Here is a 22,880-nt window from a genome sequence, read left to right as displayed (position 1 = left end):
TTACTATATGTTGTTTACTTCTAGGGATCTGAACGTCATCACAGTTCAATATGATGATATTCATCATCACTTGACACACTCGGCCAATGTGAATCGTTTGATTTTTCTACGTCAGACTTTCAAAAAGTTGTCGTTATAATACGAACAAGACATAAGAGACATAAACTTGTTATTATCTGTATTACATCTTTTTTGTCAGATAGCAGTCGCTACCTATACATTTCTTTTTCCTTTCTTTTTTTCGTTACAATAGGAGTTAAATTGTAGTTTAGTCTGTTTGAGATGGGCACTATGACTGATACTTTGGAGAAGATGAGGGACATTGCGATGTGAATAATATTATTTATATTAAGTACTCTAATATTTGCAATGTTACAACTTGCAATATTTATGTTTCTACGTTATATATTTCACTTCGTCGCCAGGCATCTGTGTCATCCAATCAGTAAACAATTAACGAATATGCATCGGTTAATACGAATAGTTGTACTTAGGTAACTCTCCGTATTTTCTTAATATTTCAGTCAACACTTGTGATCCAGACAGCTTTGTTTGTTACGACGGGAACTGTATTTCAGACTACTCAGTCTGTGATGGCTACTATGACTGTAATTATGGAGAAGACGAGATAGAATGTGACGGTAACAATGTTCATATATTTGCAATATGTAGGAATTAACGTCATATCATTCACTTTATCAATAAGCATACGTGCCATCAAAGCAGTCATCAAGTATTGGATATGCATTGGTTCATCAATGTGTAATATTAGAAGTCAAAATCTATAAACTATCTTTCAATGAGGCCTGCACATTATGTTAACGCTATTAGAATCCGTTTAACGGACATGTGCTGTTCGACTGCATACTGCTCGACATCACTCGTTATGGTATACGATGTATTTTGTAACTGTGCTTAGTTTGTTTGAATGTTTCAGCTAGCACTTATGATCTAGACAGCTTTATCTGTTTACTACTGGAAAGTTAAGGTTTATATCATTCACTCTGTCACTAGGCATATGTGTCATCCAAGCAGTTAATACGGAACGATTATTCATCGGTTCATACGAATAGTTGTACTTTGGTAACTCTCCTTATGTTCTTTATATTTCAGTCAACACTTGTGATCCAGACAGCTTTGTTTGTTACGACGGGATCTGTATTTCAGACTATTCAGTCTGTGATGGCTACTATGACTGTAATTATGGAGAAGACGAGATAGGATGTGACGGTAACAATGTTCATATATTTGCAATATGTAGGAATTAACGTCATATCATTCACCTTATCAATAAGCATACGTGCCATCCAAACAGTCAACAATTATTGGATATGTGTGTGTGTAATATTATAAGTCAAAATCTATAGACTATCTTTCAGTGAGACCTGCACATTGTGTTAACGCTATTAGAATCCGTTTAACGGACATGTGCTGTTCGACTGCATACTGTTCGATATCACTCGTTATAGTATACGATGTACTTTGTAACTGTGCTTAGTTTGTTTGAATGTTTCAGCTAGCACTTATGATCCAGACAGCTTTATCTGTTACTACTAGAATGTTAAGGTTTATATCATTCACTCTGTCACTAGGTATATGTGTCATCCAAGTAGTGAAACATTAACGGATATGCATCGGTTCATACGAATAGTTGTACTTTGGTAACTCTCCTTATGTTCTTAATATTTTAGTCAACACTTGTGATCCAGAAAGCTTTGTTTGTTACGACGGGATCTGTATTTCAGACTACTCAGTCTGTGATGGCTACTATGACTGTAATTATGGAGAAGACGAGATAGGATGTGACGGTAACAATTTTTATATATTTGCAATATGTAGGAATTAACGTCATATCATTCACCTTATCAATAAGCATACGTGCCATCCAAACAGTCAACAAATATTGGATATGCATTGGTTCATTAATGTGTAATATTATAAGTCAAAATCTATAGACCATCTTTCAGTGAGACCTGCACATTATTTTAACGCTATTAGAGTCCGTTTAACGGACATGTGCTGTTCGACGGCATAATGTTCGATATCACTCGTTAGAGTATACGATGTAATATTTAACTGTGCTTTGTTTGCTTGAATGTTTCAGCCAGCACTTATGATCTAGACAGCTTTATCTATTTACTACTAGAAAGTTAAGGTTTATATCATTCACTCTGTCACTAGGTATATGTGTCATCCAAGTAGTTAAACATTAACGGATATGCATCGGTTCATACGAATAGTTGTACTTTGGTAACTCTCCTTATGTTCTTAATATTTTAGTCAACACTTGTGATCCAGAAAGCTTTGTTTGTTACGATGCAACCTGCATTCCTGCTAACTGGTTCTGCGATGGATACTCTGACTGTTTCAATGGAGAAGATGAGGAAGAATGCAATGGTAAAAATGGTATTTTAAATAAACTTCTCCCCAAGTTGTAACAAACTTGAATGCGGTGTACCGACTATTTCTGTAGCGCGTAGCAATTCTCACTTACGCATGAGCGAGGTAACTCAAATTCACGCTTTTGCACACTTTTCTGATTTCAAAGGCATAGATACAAGTTATTAGCACAGATCACATGACCAATATGGTAACTGTACGTATTTGTTAAATGTTTCAGTCAACACTTGTGATCCAGGCAGCTTTGTTTGTAACAACGGAACCTGTATTACAGACAACTCAGTGTGTGATGGCTACTATGACTGTATTTATGGAGAAGACGAGATAGACTGTGACGGTAACAATGTTTATATGATCATCTCAAGTTGCAATATAACAATTTGCAATATGTAGGAATTATCGTTATATCATTCACTGTATATATATAAGCCTAAATACCACAGGGTTTTATTATCTGTTGTTTACTTCTTGGGACCTGAACGTCATCACTGTTACAATATGATGATATTCAGGGTGACTTGGCAAACTCGGCCAATGTGGATCGTTTGATTTTTCTACGTCAGTCCGTGACATTCAAATAGTTGTCGTTATGATACGTACCACACATAACAGACATATACTTGTTATTATCTGTATACATTACATCTTTTTGTCAGGGCACTTGTTACCCAAACAGTTCTTTTTATTCACTTTTGTTCGTTACCATATGACTTATATTGCATTTTAGTCTGTTTGATAATTGTTAATATGTTAATTGCTAATATCTTCCCAGTTCAGAATGATATTGCTCCACCTCATCTTTTCGACTTACTGCAGCCATATTATTCGTCTCGTTCCATACATGAATCTTCTTCGCCTTAAAGAGTCAATTGAATATGACCGTTTTATCACAGAAGAAAAGTTCTTGAGATTTTTTTCAACTTTTACAAAGTTGTCCAAATTTAAAGCCTCTGTGTTTTCTCCCTTTTCGATTTCTGTAGAAGAAATCTTCATCACGACGTCATACAACTTTACTTCACTCAATTATCCATTCGACTACCCAAATGATCATCGAACCGAGTTGAAGTTCACAACGTTCGAAAACTCGAGACTCCTCATGAGTTTAGACTTCATCGAAATTGAACGTAGATGGGATTTTATCTTTGTTGGAAATGGAAATGAACTACTGGAACACCTCCTCTTAACCTGGTCAGGGGGACCATCTTACAATGAGCTGAAGGTTTTATCAACTGAAAATTCAATGTGGTTTATATTTGATTCAGATGATTCTGTTACACGTCCAGGCTTCTATGGAAGTATTGAGGTCGTACCTGATTCACAAACTGGTATGTTTGGCATAGCTTTCCTTTCTGAAAAAGCATTTAATATTTCGTTATTGAAGAAAGGTTAACTATTGTTGGAAATGTATTAAATGATAGACACATTGTAGTTATACGGTATGTAACGGATGTTTTTGCTCTGCCGTTATAGCCTTTAATTGATTTTATCGAAAATAAGCATGGTTTTGCTTATATCTTGTTGGCGATGGGACCGAAACGGAGGAGTAACCTCTCTTTACCTGGTCAGGATCATCTTACTACGTCTTTAAGGTTTAATCAACTGAAAATCCATCGTGGTTTAATATTCGAAGCAGATGATATTTCTTCTGACCAAGGTTATTCTGCTCTGGAATTGTTAATCTTACAATAAGTGTTGTTTAACGTCTCTTTAACCTTTTGTTAGTATAATGAGGAGCGATACCCTTCTAAAGACGACTTATGACAATATACATCATTACCCGATTCGAACTATTATGATGATCCTTTTTGTTAACGATTTTTATTACTGATATTTGCTAAGGATCTCCATTCAATATTACAATTATCGAACGACAATGTTCTTTGGAACTTATGTTCAGCATACCGAATGTTGTTTTCTGGAGAGCGTCTGAGACGTACTGTATAAGAGATATTGGTGTACGCAACACTCTACACACCTACACAGTTAGCAATCTGAAAGCTTGTGTAAAAGTGCGTCGCAGTTGTCAAGAAAAAACGTTATACTTTTCACAAAAAGTAGAGCTGTCCTGATTTGTGAAGCAAATCTCTCACCTAGAACATTAAATATTGTAACTGTAGGGAAATGGTAGAAATCTAATTTCAATTACTTTGCAGATTTGAACTGTGGAAATGAATTTAATTGCATGAATGGAGTGTGTCTACCAAACTCAGATGTTTGCGATGGAGTCGAAAACTGCGAAAACGAAGAAGATGAGAGTATACAAACGTGTTATTCAGGTAGAAGGTTCCCACATGTTAAATGTGTATATAAAGTAATGAAGGCCGTAATGAAGTACCGTTTGCATGGTATATGTACAGAAAGCATCGATCCGACTCATTTAAATATCGATCCATTATCATTATCGTTTAGCTCGCTTAAAACAAGTATTAATCCTTCTAAACTATGCTAGTGACAATTAATACTATCTGGTGTTTCTGAGGATATCAGTGATGTCATTATTGTATCTCATTTGTCTAATCTTAATTTATTGGCAGAGGTTTGCAATATTTAGGTATAAAAGTTACATATCTTTCACCGCGTTAAAACTGTCAAATATGTTAATGTTTTCCTGAATGAATTTTAATGTGAGCAATGGACAAAAAAGTTACAACAGCTACTACAGGATCTTACTATTTGTTGTTCCTTCTTGGGACATGAAATTCATCCCAGTTCCAATATGATGATATTCACCGTCACTTGGAAGACTCGGTCAATGTGAATCGTTTGATTTTTCTACGTCAGTCCGTGACATTCAAATAGTTGTCGTTATGATACAAAGAACACATAACAGGCTTACACTTGGTATTATCTGTATTGCATCTTTTTTTTCAGATAGCAGTTGTTACCTATACATTTCTTTTTCCTTTCTTTTTTTCGTTACAATATTAATTAAATTGTAGTTTAGTCTGTTTGTGATGGACACTATGACTGATACTTTGGAGAAGATGAAGGACAATGCGATGTTAATAATATCATTTATATTAAATACTCTAATATTTGCAATATTACAACTTGCAATATTTATGTTTCTACGTTATATCATTCACTATGTCACCAGGCATACGTGTCATCCTATCAGTTAACAATTAACGGATATGCATCGGTTCATACGAATAGTTGTACTTTGGTAACTACGTATTTTCTTAATATTTCAGTCAACACTTGTGATCCAGGCAGCTTTGTATGTAACAACGGAACCTGTATTACAGAAAACTCAGTGTGTGATGGCTACTATGACTGTATGTATGGAGAAGACGAGGAAGAATGTGACGGTAACAATGTTTATATAAACATCTCAATGTACAATATTACAATTCGAAAAATGAAGGAATTAACGTCATGTCACTCTATATATAAGCCTGATTACTACATAGTTTTAATGATCTGTTGTTTCCTTCCAGTGACCTGACAGTGATCAGAGTTTCAATATGATGAGGCCCACCGTCACTTGGTACATTCGGCCAATGTGAATCGTTTTGTTTTTTCTGCGTCAGTCCGTGACATTGAAATAATTGTCATTATGATACGAACAACACATAGCAGACATATTCTTGGTATTGTCTGTATTACAACTTTTTTTCAGATAGCACTTGTTACCAACACATTTCATTTAACTTTCTTTTTTCGTTACAACTCGACTAACATTGGAGATTAGTCTGTTTGGGAGGAGAATATGACTGATACTTTGGAGAAGACGATGGATAATGCGATGTTCATAGTATTTATTTTTTTAAAACTCCAAAATTTGCAAGATTAGAACTTGCAATATTTAGGTTTACATCATTCACTATGTCCCTAGGTATACTTGTCGTCCAAGCAGTAAATATGTAACGGATATGCATCGGTTCATACGAATAGTTGTACTTTGGTAACTCTCCGTATTTTCTTAATATTTCAGTAAACACTTGTGATCCAGACAGCTTTGTTTGTTACGACGGAATCTGTATTTCAGACTACTCAGTCTGTGATGGCTACTATGACTGTAATTATGGAGAAGACGAGATAGAATGTGACGGTAACAATGTTCATATATTTGCAATATGTAGGAATTAACGTCATATCATTCACTTTATCAATAAGCATACGTGCCAACAAAGCAGTCAACAAATATTAGATATGCATTGGTTCATCAATGTGTAATATTAGAAGTCAAAATCTATAGACTATCTTTCAGTGAGACCTGCACATTATGTTAACGCTATTAGAATCCGTTTAACGGGCATGTGCTGTTCGACGGCATACTGTTCGACATCACTCGTTATAGTATACGATGTACTTTGTAACTGTACCTAGTTTGTTTGAATGTTTCAGCTAGCACTTATGATCTAGACAGCTTTATCTGTTTACTACTAGAATGTTAAGGTTTATATCATTCACTCTTTCACTAGGCATATGTGTCATCCAAGTAGTTAATAAGTAACGGATATGCATCGGTTCATACAAATAGTTGTACTTTGGTAACTCTCCGTATTTTCTTAATATTTCAGTCAACACGTGCTGCTGCTGTCCCACCTCTAACTTCTATCCCTACACCCATTCAGCATGGTACTATCAAATGTGATCGTACTTCGAGATGCATCATCACATCAGCACATCAGTCACCACATTGTTGAATCTAATTCCATGACCAGCCACAGAATGCAACTCACATACAATACTAAGGGTCACATCACTTGCACAGCCACTAATGTCATCTATCTGATCTTGTAGAGTTTGCGGCATCCAGTATGTTGGCGAAACCAAAACCATCCTCAAGAAGCGATTCTACTGTAACAGATCCACAGTCAACACCATGAAGACTGAGACCCCAGTTGGAGAACACTTTAACCTTTCCAAAAATACCATTAACAACATTTCCGTGCAGGGGATTGGATCCTTAGGTAGCCGTCCTGACCTAGTACAAATCAGCAGAGAGAGGCTGTAATTGCAACGCCTCCGTATCATTCAAACTCATGGGCTCAACATTCAGGAAGGACATGACTAACTTTTCTTCTGTCCCCTCCTCCTTCTCCCCTTGCCCCCGTCCTCCCCGCCATCACTCTTTTTCTCATAGCTCTCTTCAATCTTTTTTCTTCACACCTTTCTGTCTTTTTCCTTCTCTATTTTTTACCCTACCCCTTCCCTTAATCCTCTCTTTGTTCCTCAACTGATTATCTCCTCCCCCTTCACTTCCTTTTTTGGTTTCTTTCCTTCTTCCCTAAATCCATTGTCTTCTTATCCTCTTACATCTATGTCTTTGTGTTCACTATGCTCATTAACCTGTCTGTATTCTGTGCTTGTTTGTTGTGTCACTTCCGTTACTGTTATTTGTAATTTAGCCTTTGAAGAAGATCCTGCAAAGATCGAAACGTCAGGGCAACTTACTTTTACACAATTCGACTTACATAGCAAATTTATCTGCTTGTGATGGACACTATGACTGTTACTTTGGAGAAGACGACGGAGAATGCGATGTTCAAAATAGTATTTATATTAAATACTTAAAAATTGGCAAGATTAGAACTTGCTATATGTAGGTTCATAAGATATACATTCACTATGTCACTAGGTTGACGTGTCGTCCAGGCAGTTAACAATTAAAAGATATTCATCGGTTCATACGAATAGTTATTCTTTAGTAACTTTGCGTATTTTCTGTATATTTCAGTCAACACTTGTGATCCAGACAGCTTTGTTTGTTACGACGGATTCTGTATTTCAGACTACTCAGTCTGTGATGGCTACTATGACTGTAATTATGGAGAAGACGAGATAGGATGTGACGGTAACAATGTTCATATATTTGCAATATGTAGGAATTAACGTCATATAATTCACTTTATCAATAAGCATACGTGCCACCAAAGCAGTCAACAAATATTGGATATGCATTGGTTCATCAATGTGTAATATTAGAAGTCAAAATCTATAGACTATCTCTCATAAAGACCTACAGATTATGGTAACGCTATTAGAATCCGTTTAACGGACATGTGCTGTTCGACGGCAAACTGTTCGACATCACTCGTTATAGTATACGATGTACTTTGTAACTGTGCTTAGTTTGTTTGAATGTTTCAGCTAGCACTTATGATCTAGACAGCTTTATCTATTTACTACTAGAATGTTAAGGTTTATATCATTCACTCTGTCACTAGGGATATGTGTCATCCAAGCAGTTAATAAGTAATTATTATTCATCGGTTCATACGAAATGTTATACTTTGGTAACTCTCCGTATATTCTGTATATTTCAGTCAACACTTGTTATCCAGACAGTTTTGTTTGTTACGACGGGATCTGTATTTCAGACTACTCAGTCTGTGATGGCTACTATGACTGTAATTATGGAGAAGACGAGATAGGATGTGACGGTAACAATGTTCATATATTTGCAATATGTAGGAATTAACGTCATATCATTCACTTTATCAATAAGCATACGTGCCAACAAAGCAGTCAACAAATATTGGATATGCATTGGTTCATCAATGTGTAATATTAGAAGTCAAAATCTATAGACTATCTTTCATTGAGACCTGCACATTATGTTTACGCTATTAGAGTCCGTTTAACGGACATGTGCTGTTCGACGGCATACTGTTCGATATCACTCGTTATAGTATACGATGTACTTTGTAACTGTGCTTAGTTTGTTTGAATGTTCTAGCTAGCACTTATGATCCAGACAGCTTTATCTGTTACTACTGGAATGTTAAGGTTTATATCATTCACTCTGTCACTAGGTATATGTGTCATCCAAGCAGTCAAACATTAACGGATATGCATCGCTTCATGCGAATAGTTGTACTTTGGTAACTCTCCGTATTTTCTGTAAATTTCAGTCAACACTTGTGATCCAGAAAGCTTTGTTTGTTACGACGGAAACTGTATATTAGACAACTCAGTGTGTGATGGCTACTATGACTGTGATTATGGAGAAGACGAGATAGACTGTGACGGTAATAATGTTTACATGATCATCTCAAGTTGCAATATAACAATTTGATATTTGTAGGAATTATCGTTATATCATTCACTATATATATAAGCCTAACTTCTACAGGATCTAACTATCTGTTGTTTACTTCTTGGGACCTGATCGTCATCACTGATACTATGTGATGATATTCATCGTCACTTGGCACACTCGGCCAATGAGAATCGTTTGACTTTTCTACGTCAGACATTCAAATAGTTGTCGTTTAAATACAAACAAGACATATGAGACATAAACTTGTTATTATCTGTATTACATTTTTTGTCAGATAGCACTCACTACCTATACATTTCTTTTTCCTTTCTTTTTTTCGTTACAATTGGAATTAAATTGTAGTTTAGTTTGTTTAAGATGGACAATATGACTGATAGTTTGGAGAAGGTGAGGGACTATGCGATGTCAATGATATTATTTATAATAAGTATTCTAATATGTGCAATATTACAACTTGCAATATTTATGTTTCTGCGTGATATCATTCACTTCGTCACCAGTCATACGTGTCGTCCAAGCAGTTAATAAGTAACGGATACGCATCGGTTCACGTGAATAGTTGTACTTTGGTAACTCTCCGTATTTTCTGTAAATTTCAGTCAACACTTGTGATCCAGAAAGCTTTGTTTGTTACGACGGAAACTGTATTTCAGACTACTCAGTCTGTGATGGCTACTATGACTGTGATTATGGAGAAGACGAGATAGGATGTGACGGTAACAATGTTCATATATTTGCAATATGTAGGATTTAACGTCATATCATTTACTTTATCTATAAGCATACGTGCCATCCAAACAGTCAACAAATATTGGATATGCATTGGTTCATTAATGTGTAATATTATAAGTCAAAATCTATAGACCATCTTTCAGTGAGACCTGCACATTATTTTAACGCTATTAGAGTCCGTTTAACGGACATGTGCTGGTCGACGGCATAATGTTCGATATCACTCGTTACAGTATACGATGTAATTTGTAACTGTGCTTTGTTTGCTTGAATGTTTCAGCCAGCACTTATGATCCAGACAGCTTTATCTATTTACTACTAGAATGTTAAGGTTTATATCATTCACTCTGTCACTAGGGATATGTGTCATCCAAGTAGTTAAACATTAGCGGATATGCATCGGTTCATACGAATAGTTGTACTTTGGTAACTCTCCTTATGTTCTTAATATTTTAGTCAACACTTGTGATCCAGAAAGCTTTGTTTGTTACGACGGGATCTGTATTTCAGACTATTCAGTCTGTGATGGCTACTATGACTGTAATTATGGAGAAGACGAGATAGGATGTGACGGTAACAATGTTCATATATTTGCAATATGTAGGAATTAACGTCATATCATTCACTTTATCAATAAGCATACGTGTCATCAAAGCAGTCAACAAATATTGGATATGCATTGGTTCATTAATGTGTAATATTATAAGTCAAAATCTATAGACTATCTTTCAGTGAGACCTGCACATTATGTTAACGCTATTAGAATCCGTTTAACGGACATGTGCTGTTCGACGGCATACTGTTCGATATCACTCGTTATAGTATACGATGTACTTTGTAACTGTGCTTAGTTTGTTTGAATGTTTCAGCTAGCACTTATGATCCAGACAGCTGTTACTACTGGAATGTTAAGGTTTATACCATTCACTCTGTCACTAGGCATATGTGTCATCCAAGCAGTTAAACATTAACGGATATGCATCGCTTCATGCGAATAGTTGTACTTTGGTAACTCTGCGCATTTTCTTAATATTTCAGCCAACACTTGTGACCCAGACAGCTTTGTTTGTTATGATGGAACCTGCATTCCTGCTTACTGGTTCTGTGATGGATACTCTGACTGTTTCAATGGAGAAGATGAGGAAGAATGCAATGGTAAAAATGTTATTTTAAATAAACTGCTCCCCAAGTTGTAACAAACATGTAGACGGTGTACCGACTATTTCTGTAGCGCGTAGAGATGCTCACTTACGCATAGGCGAGGTAACTTCAATTCACGCCTTTGTACCCTATTCTGAATTAACGTCATCTCTTCCAGCAGCGATATTTACACTCTTCTTGATTCTGAACCAACAGTTATTTCCTCCCATCAGATAAAACAGACTATCACTGATATGTACCAGCGGAACCAGATCTCTAAGAAGGCTGTTTCTTTCCTTTCTCACACAGACTGTAAGGCAGCCAGGTTTTATCTTCTGCCCGAACTTCACAAGCCTGGTAACCCTGGTAGGCCCATCATCTCAGGCAATGAGTACTCCATCGAGTAGATATCATTGTTTGTGGACCACTTCATCAAACCTCTAGTTCCTCAGATTAACTCTTACATTCATGACACTCCAGATTTCCTCAGGAGACTTGAAGATATCAACAACCAAATCCCAAGTACAGCCATCATCGGTACTTTCGACGTCACTTCTCTTTACTCTTTACACTAACGTCCCTCATGCTGAAGGTATCGCAGACACGTGTGCAGTCTTGTCCAAAAAGGTCCACCCTTGTCCACCCAACTCTGACATAAAAGTTCTCATGCAACATGTTCTCACCAAAACAACTTCACGTTTATGAACAAGCATTACCTCCAAAGACACGGGACTGCAATGGGTACTAGGATGGCTCCTTCCTTTGCTTGCCTGTTTATTTCTAGTCATGAAGAACGTATGCTCAGTACAGCTCCCTGCCCTCCTCTTATCTGATAGCGCTACATTGATGACATCTACTTCGTTTGGACCAGTGATGAGGATATTCTGCTCACCTTCATCAATGACATCAATGCTTTCCACAGCACCATCAAATTCATCTCTGATTACTCTCACCAACAGGTTTACTTTCTCGATGTGACTGTTCACAAGAAACACGGTTCTCTCTCTCTTCAGACTTTTACACCAAGCCTACAGATACACACCAGTATCTCCATTCTTCAAGGCGCCATCCCCAACACTGCAGGTCTGGAATTACCTACAGTCAAGCACTTTGTCTTCGTCGCATTTGCTCTAGCAATTCCTCTTTCATTCGCCATACAGATGCTTTGGAAAAACATCTTACTGCTAGAGGCCATAGTGCCAGAAGGGTGCGTGAAGCCATTCAGAGAGTCCGCTTCTTTTCCAGATCATCTACTTTGGCAGTAAAGGACAAAAAAGGACGAGATTGCAACAACAAGCTCCCCTTGGTTGTTACTTTCCACCCAATTCTTCCTCCTCTTCAGCAAATCACCTCTAACAACCACTACATTCTCCTCACTTCAGATAGACTCCAACGATCCGTCCCTGAAAAACCCACCATCGCCTACAGGCGACCACGCAACCTACGAGACATTCTTTTGCGTGCTGCTGTTCGAACTGTAACTTCTATCCCTACACCCATTCAGCATGGTACTATCAAATGTGATCGTACTTCGAGATGCATCATCACATCAGCACATCAGCCACCACATTGTTGAATCTAATTCCATCACCAGCCACAACATGCAACTCACATACAATATTAAGGGTCACATCACTTGCACAGCCACTTATGTCATCTATCTGATCTCTTGTATAGTTTTCCGGATCCAGTATGTTGGCGAAACCAAAACCACCCTCAAGAAGCGATTCTGTTGTTACAGATCCACAGTCAACACCATGAAGACTGAGACCCCAGTTGGAGAACACTTTAACCTTCCCAACCATACCATTAACAACATGTCCCTACAGGGGATTGAATCCTTGGGTAGCCGTCTTGACCTTGTACGAATCAGCAGAGAGAGGCTGTGGATGCAACGCTTTGCACCATTCAAACTCATGGGCTGAACATTCAGGAAGGACATGACTAACTTTTCTTCTGTCCCCTCCTCCTTCTCCCCTTGCCGCCCACCCCCCATCAATCCTCTTCTCATAGCTTTCTTCCATCTTTATTCTCTGCGTGTTTGTGTCCCTTCCGTTGCTGTTATTTGTCATTTTGCCTTTGAAGAAGATCCTGCTAGGAACGAAACGTCAGGGCAACTTACTTTAACACAATTCGACTTACATTGCAAATTTATCTGCTTGTGATGGACACTATGACTGTTACTTTGGAGAAGACGATGGAGTATGCGATGTTCATAATAGTATTTATATTAAATACTTAAAAATTGGCAAGATTAAAACTTGCTATATTTAGGTTCATAAGTTATATATTCACTCTGTCACTAGGTTGACGTGTCGTCCAGGCAGTTAATACGAATAGTTGTACTTTGGTAACTCTGCGTATTTTCTGTATATTTCAGTCAACACTTGTGATCCAGACAGCTTTGTTTGTTACAACGGAACCTGCATTTCAGAATACTCAGTCTGTGATGGCTACTATGACTGTGATTATGGAGAAGACGAGATAGGATGTGACGGTAACAATGTTTAAATAAACATCTCAATGTACAATATTTCAATTCGAAAATGAAAGAATTAACGTCATGTCACTCTATATATACGCCTGAATACTATATAGTTTTAATGATATGTTGTCTCCTTCCAGTGACCTGACAGTGATCAAAGTTTCAATATGATGAGGCCCACCGTCACTTGGTACATTCGGCCAATGTGAATCGTTTTGTTTTTTCTGCGTCAGTCCTTGACATTGAAATAATTGTCATTATGATACGAACAACACATAGCAGACATATTCTTGGTATTGTCTGTATTACAACTTTTTGTTCAGATAGCACTTGTTACCAACACATTTCATTTTACTTTCTTTTTTCGTTACAACTCGACTAACATTGGAGATTAGTCTGTTTGGGAGGAGAATATGACTGATACTTTGGAGAAGACGATGGATAATGCGATGTTCATAGTATTTTTTTCTTAAAGACTCCAAAATTTGCAAGATTAGAACTTGCAATATTTAGGTTTACATCATTCACTATGTCCCTAGGTATACTTGTCGTCCAAGCAGTAAATATGTAACGGATATGCATCGGTTCATACGAATAGTTGTACTTTGGTAACTCTCCGTATTTTCTGTATATTTCAGTCAACACTTGTGATCCAGAAAGCTTTGTTTGTTACGACGGGATCTGTATATCAGACTACTCAGTCTGTGATGGCTACTATGACTGTAACTATGGAGAAGACGAGATAGGATGTGACGGTAACAATGTTCATATATTTGCAATATGTAGGAATTAACGTCATATCATTCACTTTATCGATAAGCATACATGCCATCCAAACAGTCAACAAATATTGGATATGCATTGGTTCATTAATGTGTAATATTATAAGTCAAAATCTATAGACTTTCTTTCAGTGAGACCTGCACATTATGTTAACGCTATTAGAATCCGTTTAACGGACATGTGATGTTCGACGGCATACTGTTCGATATCACTCGTTATAGTATACGGTGTACTTTGTAACTGTGCTAAGTTTGTTTGAATGTTTCAACTAGCACTTATGATCTAGACAGCTTTATCTGTTACCACTAGAATGTTAAGGTTTATATCATTCACTCTGTCACTAGGTATATGTGTCATCCAAGTAGTGAAACATAAAGGGATATGCATCGATTCATACGAATAGTTGTACTTTGCTAACTCTCCTTATGTTCTTAATATTTTAGTCAACACTTGTGATCCAGAAAGCTTTGTTTGTTACGACGGGATCTGTATATCAGACTACTCAGTCTGTGATGGCTACTATGACTGTAACTATGGAGAAGACGAGATAGGATGTGACGGTAACAATGTTCATATATTTGCAATATGTAGGAATTAACGTCATATCATTCACTTTATCAATAAGCATACATGCCATCCAAACAGTCAACAAATATTGGATATGCATTGGTTCATTAATATGTAATATTATAAGTCAAAATCTATAGACCATCTTTCAGTGAGACCTGCACATTATTTTAACGCTATTAGAGTCCGTTTAACGGACATGTGCTGTTCGACGGCATACTGTTCGATATCACTCGTTACAGTATACGATGTAATTTGTAACTGCGCTTTGTTTGCTTGAATTTTTCAGCCAGCACTTATGATCTAGACAGCTTTATCTATTTACTACTAGAATGTTAAGGTTTATATCATTCACTCTGTCACTAGGTATATGTGTCATCCAAGTAGTGAAACATTAACGGATATGCATCGATTCATACGAATAGTTGTACTTTGGTAACTCTCCTTATGTTCTTAATACTTTAGTCAACACTTGTGATCCAGAAAGCTTTGTTTGTTACGACGGGATCTGTATATCAGACTATTCAGTCTGTGATGGCTACTATGACTGTAACTATGGAGAAGACGAGATAGGATGTGACGGTAACAATGTTCATATATTTGCAATATGTAGGAATTAACGTCATATCATTCACTTTATCAATAAGCATACGTGCCATCAAAGCAGTCAACAAATATTGGATATGCATTGGTTCATCAATGTGTAATATTATAAGTCAAAATCTATAGACTATCTTTCAGTGAGACCTGCAGATTAAGTAACGCTATTAGAATCCGTTTAACGGACATGTGCTGTTTGACGGCATACTGTTCGACATTACTCGTTATAGTATACGTTGTACTTTGTAACTGTACAGCGCTTAGTTTGTTTGAATGTTTCAGCTAGCACTTATGATCCAGACAGCTTCATCTGTTACTACTGGAATTTTAAGGTTTATACCATTCACTCTGTCACTAGGCATATGTGTCATTCAAGCAGTCAAACATTAACGGATATGCATCGCTTCATGCGAATAGTTGTACTTTGGTAACTCTGCGTACTTTCTTAATATTTCAGCCAACACATGTGACCAAGACAGCTTTGTTTGTTACGATGGAACCTGCATTCCTGCTTACTGGTTCTGTGATGGATACTCTGACTGTTTCAATGGAGAAGATGAGGAAGAATGCAATGGTAAAAATGGTATTTTAAATAAACTGCTCCCCAATTTGTAACACACATGTAGACGGTGTACTGAATATTTCTGTAACGCGTAGCGATGCTCAATCACGCATGAGCGAGGTAACTTCAATTCACGCTTTTGTACACTTTTCTGATTTCAAAGGCATAGATACACGTTATTAGCACAGATCACATGACCAATATGGTAACCGTACGCATTTGTTAAATGTTTCAGTCAACACTTGTGATCCAGGCAGCTTTGTATGTAACAACGGAACCTGTATTACAGACAACTCGGTGTGTGATGGCTACTATGACTGTGATTATGGAGAAGACGAGATAGACTGTGACGGTAACAATGTTTATATGATCATCTCAATTTGCGATATAACAATTTGCAATATGTAGGAATTAACGTTATCATTCACTGTATATATTTATATCAGCCTAAATACTACAGGGTTTTACTATCTGCTGTTTACTTCTAGGGACCTGAACGTCATCACCGATACAATATAATGATATTCACCGTGACTTGGCACACTCGGCCAATGTTAATCATTTGATTTTTCTACGTCAGTCCGGACGTCAGTCCGTGATATTCAAATAGTTGTCGTTATGATACGTACCACATATAGCAGACATATACTTGTTATGATCTGTCTTACAACTTTTTGTCAGATAGCACTTGATACCCACACAATTATGTTCTAATAATTTCGGAATAAATGCTTTAGTGAAAGAAAATATATATTTCCTTTTGTTAATTTCATTAAATGTTATTTTAGTTTTTATCTACTTTTAGTTTTACTCCCATTTTCACTTTTCACACCTTTCTTTATAAAACTGTTTGTAGTAATATTTTTAGTAATATTCTTTTAAGTTTGACGATACACTTATATGCTACTTTACAGATATTGAAGAAGAAATCTTTATTCAAACGTACTACAACTTTTCGTCACTAAATTATCCATCCTTCTATCCAAACAACGCTCGGATGGAACTTGTTTTCTCAACTTTGGAAGATTCAAGACTCTTACTGAGTTTCGATTTTATCGAAATTGAACATAGATTTGATTACATTTTTGTTGGCGATGGTACCGTACCGGAGGAGCAGCCTATCTTAACCTGGTCTGGAGGACCATCTTACAATGAGTTGAAGGTTTTATCAACAGGAAATTCTTTGTGGTTTATATTCGAATCAGATTATAGTATTTTTTACCAAGGTTTTTCTGCTCTTGTGGAAGTTGTTAATCTTACACAAAGTGGTACGTACTTACTCTTTTACCTTCTTGTTAGAATAGTTAGAAAAAGAAAGAGCGAATGCCTTGTCACTTTTTACATATCACCATATTCATTGGTGTCCGAATTTAGATACTGATATTTGCTAAGGAGCTACAGTCTATATTACCATGATGAAAAGATTTATTCAATATGACATGTGTATTGGAAAAATAAGTTTGGGAACTTGATTTCAGCATACCGAATGTTTTTCTGGATAGCGTCTGAAACGTACTGTATAATATCTATTAGTATTCTTAACACTCTACAAACCTCCATAGTTAGTATGTTAAAAGCTTGTGTTAAAGTGCGGCCTAGTTGTCAAGAAAAAACCTTTAATTTTCACAAAAAGTAGAGCTGTTCTGATTTGTTAAGCAAATCTCTCACTTACAAAATTAAATTCATTGTAACTGTATGAAATTGGAAGAAATCTAATTTTAATTACTTTGCAGATTTGAACTGTGGAAATGAATTTAATTGCATGAATGGTGTGTGTCTACCAAACTCAGATGTTTGCGATGGAGTCGAAAACTGCGAAAACGACGAAGATGAGAGTACACAAGCATGTTATCCAGGTAGAAGGTTTCCACATGTTATATCTGTATAGAAAGGAATGTAGAGGGTAATGTACTGCCGTTTGTATGGTATATGTAAATAAATCATTGATCCTACTCATTTAAAATGTGACCCATTATCACTATCGTTTAATTTGCTTAAAACGACTATTAACTCTCTTAAATTATGCTAGTGACAATTAATACTATGTGTTGCTTCTGATAATATCAGTGATATCATTAATGTATCTCATTTGCCTAATCCTAATTATTGCCAGAAGTTTACAAATCGGCCATTGTGTATGGTTTGATTTTGCTACGTCAGTCCGTGACATTCAAATTGTCGTCGTTTTGATACAAACGCATGCTCAGTAGAGCTCCCTGCCGTCCTCTTATATGGTGGTGCTACATTGATGACATCTACTTCGTTTACACCAAGCCCACAGACACACACCAGTATCTCTATTTTTTAAGCCGCCATCCCCAACACTGCAAGTCTGGAATTGCCTACAGTCAAGCACTTCGTCTTCGTTGCATTTGCTCTAGCAATTCCTCTTCCATTAGCCATACAGATGCTTTGGAAAAACATCTTACTGCTAGAGGCCATAGTGCCAGAAGTGTGCGTGAGGCCATTCAGAGAGTCTGCTTCTTTTCCAGATCATCTACTTTGGCAGTGAAGGACAAAAAAAGGACGAGATTGCGACAACAAGCTCCCCTTGGTTGTTACTTTCCACCCAATTCTCCCACCTCTTCAGCAAATCACCTCTAACAACCACAACATTCTCCTCACTTCAGATAGACTCCAACGAGTCGTCCCTGAAAACCCATCATCGCCTACAGACAACCACGCAACCTACGAGACTTTCTTTGCGTGCTGCTGTTCCACCTCTAACTTCTTTCCCTACACCCATTCAGCATGGTACTTTCAAATGTGATCGTACTTCGAGATGCATCATCACATCAGCCACCACATTGTTGAATCTAATTCCATCACCAGCCACAGCATGCAACTCACATACAATACTAAGGGTCACATCACTTGCACAAACACTATTGTCATCTATCTGATCTTGTAGAGTTTGCGGCATCCAGTATGTTGGAGAAACCAAAACCATCCTCAAGAAGCGATTCTATTGTCACAGATCCACAGTCAACACCATGAAGACTGAGACCCCAGTTGGAGAACACTTTAACCTCTCCAACCATACCATTAACAACATGTCCCTGCAGGGGATTGAATCCTTAGGTAGCCGTCCTGACCTAGTACGAATCAGCAGAGAGGGAGGCTGTGGATGCAACGCCTTCGCACCATTCAACCTCATGGGCTCAACATTCAGGAAAGACATGACTAACTTTTCTTCTGTCCCCTCCTCCTTCTCCCCATGCCCCCACCCCCGCCATCACTCCTTTTCTCATAGCTCTCTTTAATCTTTTTTTCTCCACACCTTTCTCTCTTTTTCGTTCTCTAGTTTTTCCCTTCCCTTAATCCTCTCTTTGTTCCTCCACTGATTATCTCCTCCCTCTCCACTTCCTCTTTTGGCCTTTTTCCTTCTTCTCTAAATCCATTGTTTCCTAATCCTCTTACATCTATCTCTTTGTGTTCACCATGCTCATTAACCTGTCTGTATTCTGTGCTTGTTTGTTGTGTCTCTTCCGTTACTGTTATTTGTCATTTTGCCTTTGAAGAAGATCCTGCTAGGATCGAAACGTCAGGGCACTTTACTTTTACACAATTCGAGTTACATAGCCAATTTATCTGCTTGCGATGGACATTATGATTGTTACTTTGGAGAAGACGATGCAGAATGAGATGTTCATAATAGTATTTATATTAAATACATAAAAATTGGTAAAATTAAAACTTGCTGTATGTAGGTTCATAAGTTATATATTCACTCTGTCACTAGGTTGACGTGTCGTCCAGGCAGTTAACAATTAAAAGATATTTATCGGTTCATACGAGTAGTTATTCTTTGGTAACTATGCGTATTTTCTTAATATTTCAGTCAACACTTGTGATCCAGACAGCTTTGTTTGTTACGACGGGATCTGTATATCAGACTACTCAGTCTGTGATGGCTACTATGACTGTGGTTATGGAGAAGACGAGGAAGAATGTGACAGTAACAATGTTTAAATAAACATCTCAATTTACAATATAACAATTTGCAATATGTAGGAATTAACGTCATGTCACTCTCTGTATATATAAGCCTGAATACTACATAGTTTTAATGTACTGTTGTTTCCTTCCAGTGACCTGACAGTCATCAAAATTTCAATATGATGAGGCCCACCGTCACTTGGTACACTCGACCAATGTGAATCGTTTTGTGTTTTCTGCGTCAGTCCGTGACATTGAAACAATTGTCATTATGACACGAACAACACATAGCAGACACATTCTTGGTATTGTGTGTATTACAACTTTTTTCAGATAGCACTTGTTACCAACACATTTTGTTTTACTTTCTTTTTTCGTTACAACTCGACTGACATTAGAGATGAGTCTGTTTGTGAGGTCAATATGACTGATACTTTGAGAAGACAATGGAAAATGCGATATTGATAATAGTATTTTTTTTTTTAAACTCCAAAATTTACAAGATTAGAACTTGCAATATTTAGGTTTACATCATTCACTATGTCACTAGGCATATGTGTCATCCAAGCAGTCAAACATTAACGGATATGCATCGCTTCATGCGAATAGTTGTACTTTGGTAACTCTCCGTATTTTCTGTAAATTTCAGTCAACACTTGTGATCCAGAAAGCTTTGTTTGTTACGACGGAAACTGTATATTAGACAACTCAGTGTGTGATGGCTACTATGACTGTGATTATGGAGAAGACGAGATAGACTGTGACGGTAATAATGTTTACATGATCATCTCAAGTTGCAATATAACAATTTGATATTTGTAGGAATTATCGTTATATCATTCACTATATATATAAGCCTAACTTCTACAGGATCTAACTATCTGTTGTTTACTTCTTGGGACCTGATCGTCATCACTGCTACTATGTGATGATATTCATCGTCACTTGGCACACTCGGCCAATGAGAATCGTTTGACTTTTCTACGTCAGACATTCAAATAGTTGTCGTTAAAATACAAACAAGACATATGAGACATAAACTTGTTATTATCTGTATTACATTTTTTGTCAGATAGCACTCACTACCTATACATTTCTTTTTCCTTTCTTTTTTTCGTTACAATTGGAATTAAATTTTAGTTTAGTTTGTTTAAGATGGACAATATGACTGATAGTTTGGAGAAGGTGAGGGACTATGCGATGTCAATGATATTATTTATAATAAGTATTCTAATATTTGCAATATTACAACTTGCAATATTTATGTTTCTGCGTGATATCATTCACTCTGTCACCAGTCATACGTGTCGTCCAAGCAGTAAATAAGTAACGGATACGCATCGGTTCACGTGAATAGTTGTACTTTGGTAACTCTCCGTATTTTCTGTAAATTTCAGTCAACACTTGTGATCCAGAAAGCTTTGTTTGTTACGACGAAAACTGTATTTCAGACTACTCAGTCTGTGATGGCTACTATGACTGTGATTATGGAGAAGACGAGATAGAATGTGACGGTAACAATGTTCATATATTTGCAATATGTAGGAATTAACGTCATATCATTCACTTTATCAATAAGCATACGTGCCATCAAAGCAGTCATCAAATATTGGATATGCATTGGTTCATTAATGTGTAATATTATAAGTCAAAACCTATAGACCATCTTTCAGTTAGACCTGCAAATTATGTTAACGCTATTAGAGTCCGTTTAACGGACATGTTCTGTTCGACGGCATACGATTCGATATCACTCGTTATAGTATACAATGTACTTTGTCACTGTGCTTTGTTTGCTTCAATGTTTCAGCCAGCACTTATGATCCAGACAGCTTTATATGTTACTACTAGAATGTTAAGGTTTATATCATTCACTCTGTCACTGGGCATATGTGTCATCCAAGCAGTTAATAAGTAACGGATATGCATTGGTTCATACGAATAGTTGTACTTTGGTAACTCTCCTTATGTTCTTAATATTTTAGTCAACACTTGTGATCCAGAAAGCTTTGTTTGTTACGACGGAATCTGTATTTCAGACTACTCAGTCTGTGATGGCTACTATGACTGTAATTATGGAGAAGACGAGATAGGATGTGACGGTAACAATGTTCATATATTTGCAATATGTAGGAATTAACGTCATATCATTCACTTTATCAATAAGCATACGTGTCATCAAAGCAGTCAACAAATATTGGATATGCATTTGTTCATTAATGTGTAATATTATAAGTCAAAATCTATAGACTATCTTTCAGTTAGACCTGCACATTATGTTAACGCTATTAGAATCTTTTTAACGGACATGTGCTGTTCGACGGCATACTGTTCGATATCACTCGTTATAGTATACGATGTACTTTGTAACTGTGCTTAGTTTGTTTGAATGTTTCAGCTAGCACTTATGATCCAGACAGCTTTATCTGTTACTACTAGAATGTTAAGGTTTATATCATTCACTCTGTCACTGGGCATATGTGTCATCCAAGCAGTTAATAAGTAACGGATATGCATTGGTTCATACGAATAGTTGTACTTTGGTAACTCTCCTTATGTTCTTAATATTTTAGTCAACACTTGTGATCCAGAAAGCTTTGTTTGTTACGACGGAATCTGTATTTCAGACTACTCAGTCTGTGATGGCTACTATGACTGTA

The 22,880-nt window shown here is 36.8% G+C and overlaps 2 protein-coding genes across 2 annotated transcripts in view; both read left to right on the top strand.

The window, feature by feature from the left end:
- The window catches only part of LOC139962568 (uncharacterized), a 111,030-nt gene that overhangs the window by 68,338 nt on the left and 19,812 nt on the right, over positions 1-22,880 (top strand). The window contains exons 24-30 of the mRNA XM_071962681.1: positions 8,676-8,792; positions 11,183-11,299; positions 13,665-13,781; positions 16,177-16,293; positions 16,517-16,633; positions 17,196-17,549; positions 18,015-18,137. Of these exons, the coding sequence (XP_071818782.1) occupies positions 8,676-8,792; positions 11,183-11,299; positions 13,665-13,781; positions 16,177-16,293; positions 16,517-16,633; positions 17,196-17,549; positions 18,015-18,137 (1,062 nt within the window). The remainder of the gene's footprint in view (positions 1-8,675; positions 8,793-11,182; positions 11,300-13,664; positions 13,782-16,176; positions 16,294-16,516; positions 16,634-17,195; positions 17,550-18,014; positions 18,138-22,880) is intronic.
- On the top strand, positions 370-8,621 carry LOC139963140 (uncharacterized). Its single transcript, XM_071963687.1, has 11 exons — positions 370-400; positions 525-641; positions 1,114-1,230; positions 1,692-1,808; positions 2,281-2,397; positions 2,621-2,737; positions 3,381-3,725; positions 4,554-4,676; positions 5,595-5,711; positions 6,338-6,454; positions 8,087-8,621. The coding sequence occupies exons 1-11, from the start codon at positions 370-372 to the stop codon at positions 8,239-8,241; spliced, it is 1,473 nt and encodes a 490-aa protein (XP_071819788.1). The 3' UTR covers positions 8,242-8,621.

Source organism: Apostichopus japonicus, chromosome 21 (genome assembly GCF_037975245.1).
Source record: "Apostichopus japonicus isolate 1M-3 chromosome 21, ASM3797524v1, whole genome shotgun sequence".
Taxonomy (NCBI): Eukaryota; Metazoa; Echinodermata; class Holothuroidea; order Aspidochirotida; family Stichopodidae; genus Apostichopus; species Apostichopus japonicus.
The sequence above is the reverse complement of the archived record's forward strand: the minus strand, read 5'-3'. Positions and strand labels throughout refer to the sequence as shown.

What these genes read in the sequence shown, in the direction of transcription:
- LOC139963140 (XM_071963687.1), top strand. Translation starts at nt 370, where the DNA reads ATGTTACAACTTGCAATATTTATGTTTCTAC. An exon ending in AGATGAGGAAGAATGCAATG is followed by an intron (nt 2,398 to 2,620) that starts GTAAAAATGGTA and finishes TAAATGTTTCAG; the next exon opens with TCAACACTTGTGATCCAGGC. An exon ending in AGACGAGATAGACTGTGACG is followed by an intron (nt 2,738 to 3,380) that starts GTAACAATGTTT and finishes CGATTTCTGTAG; the next exon opens with AAGAAATCTTCATCACGACG.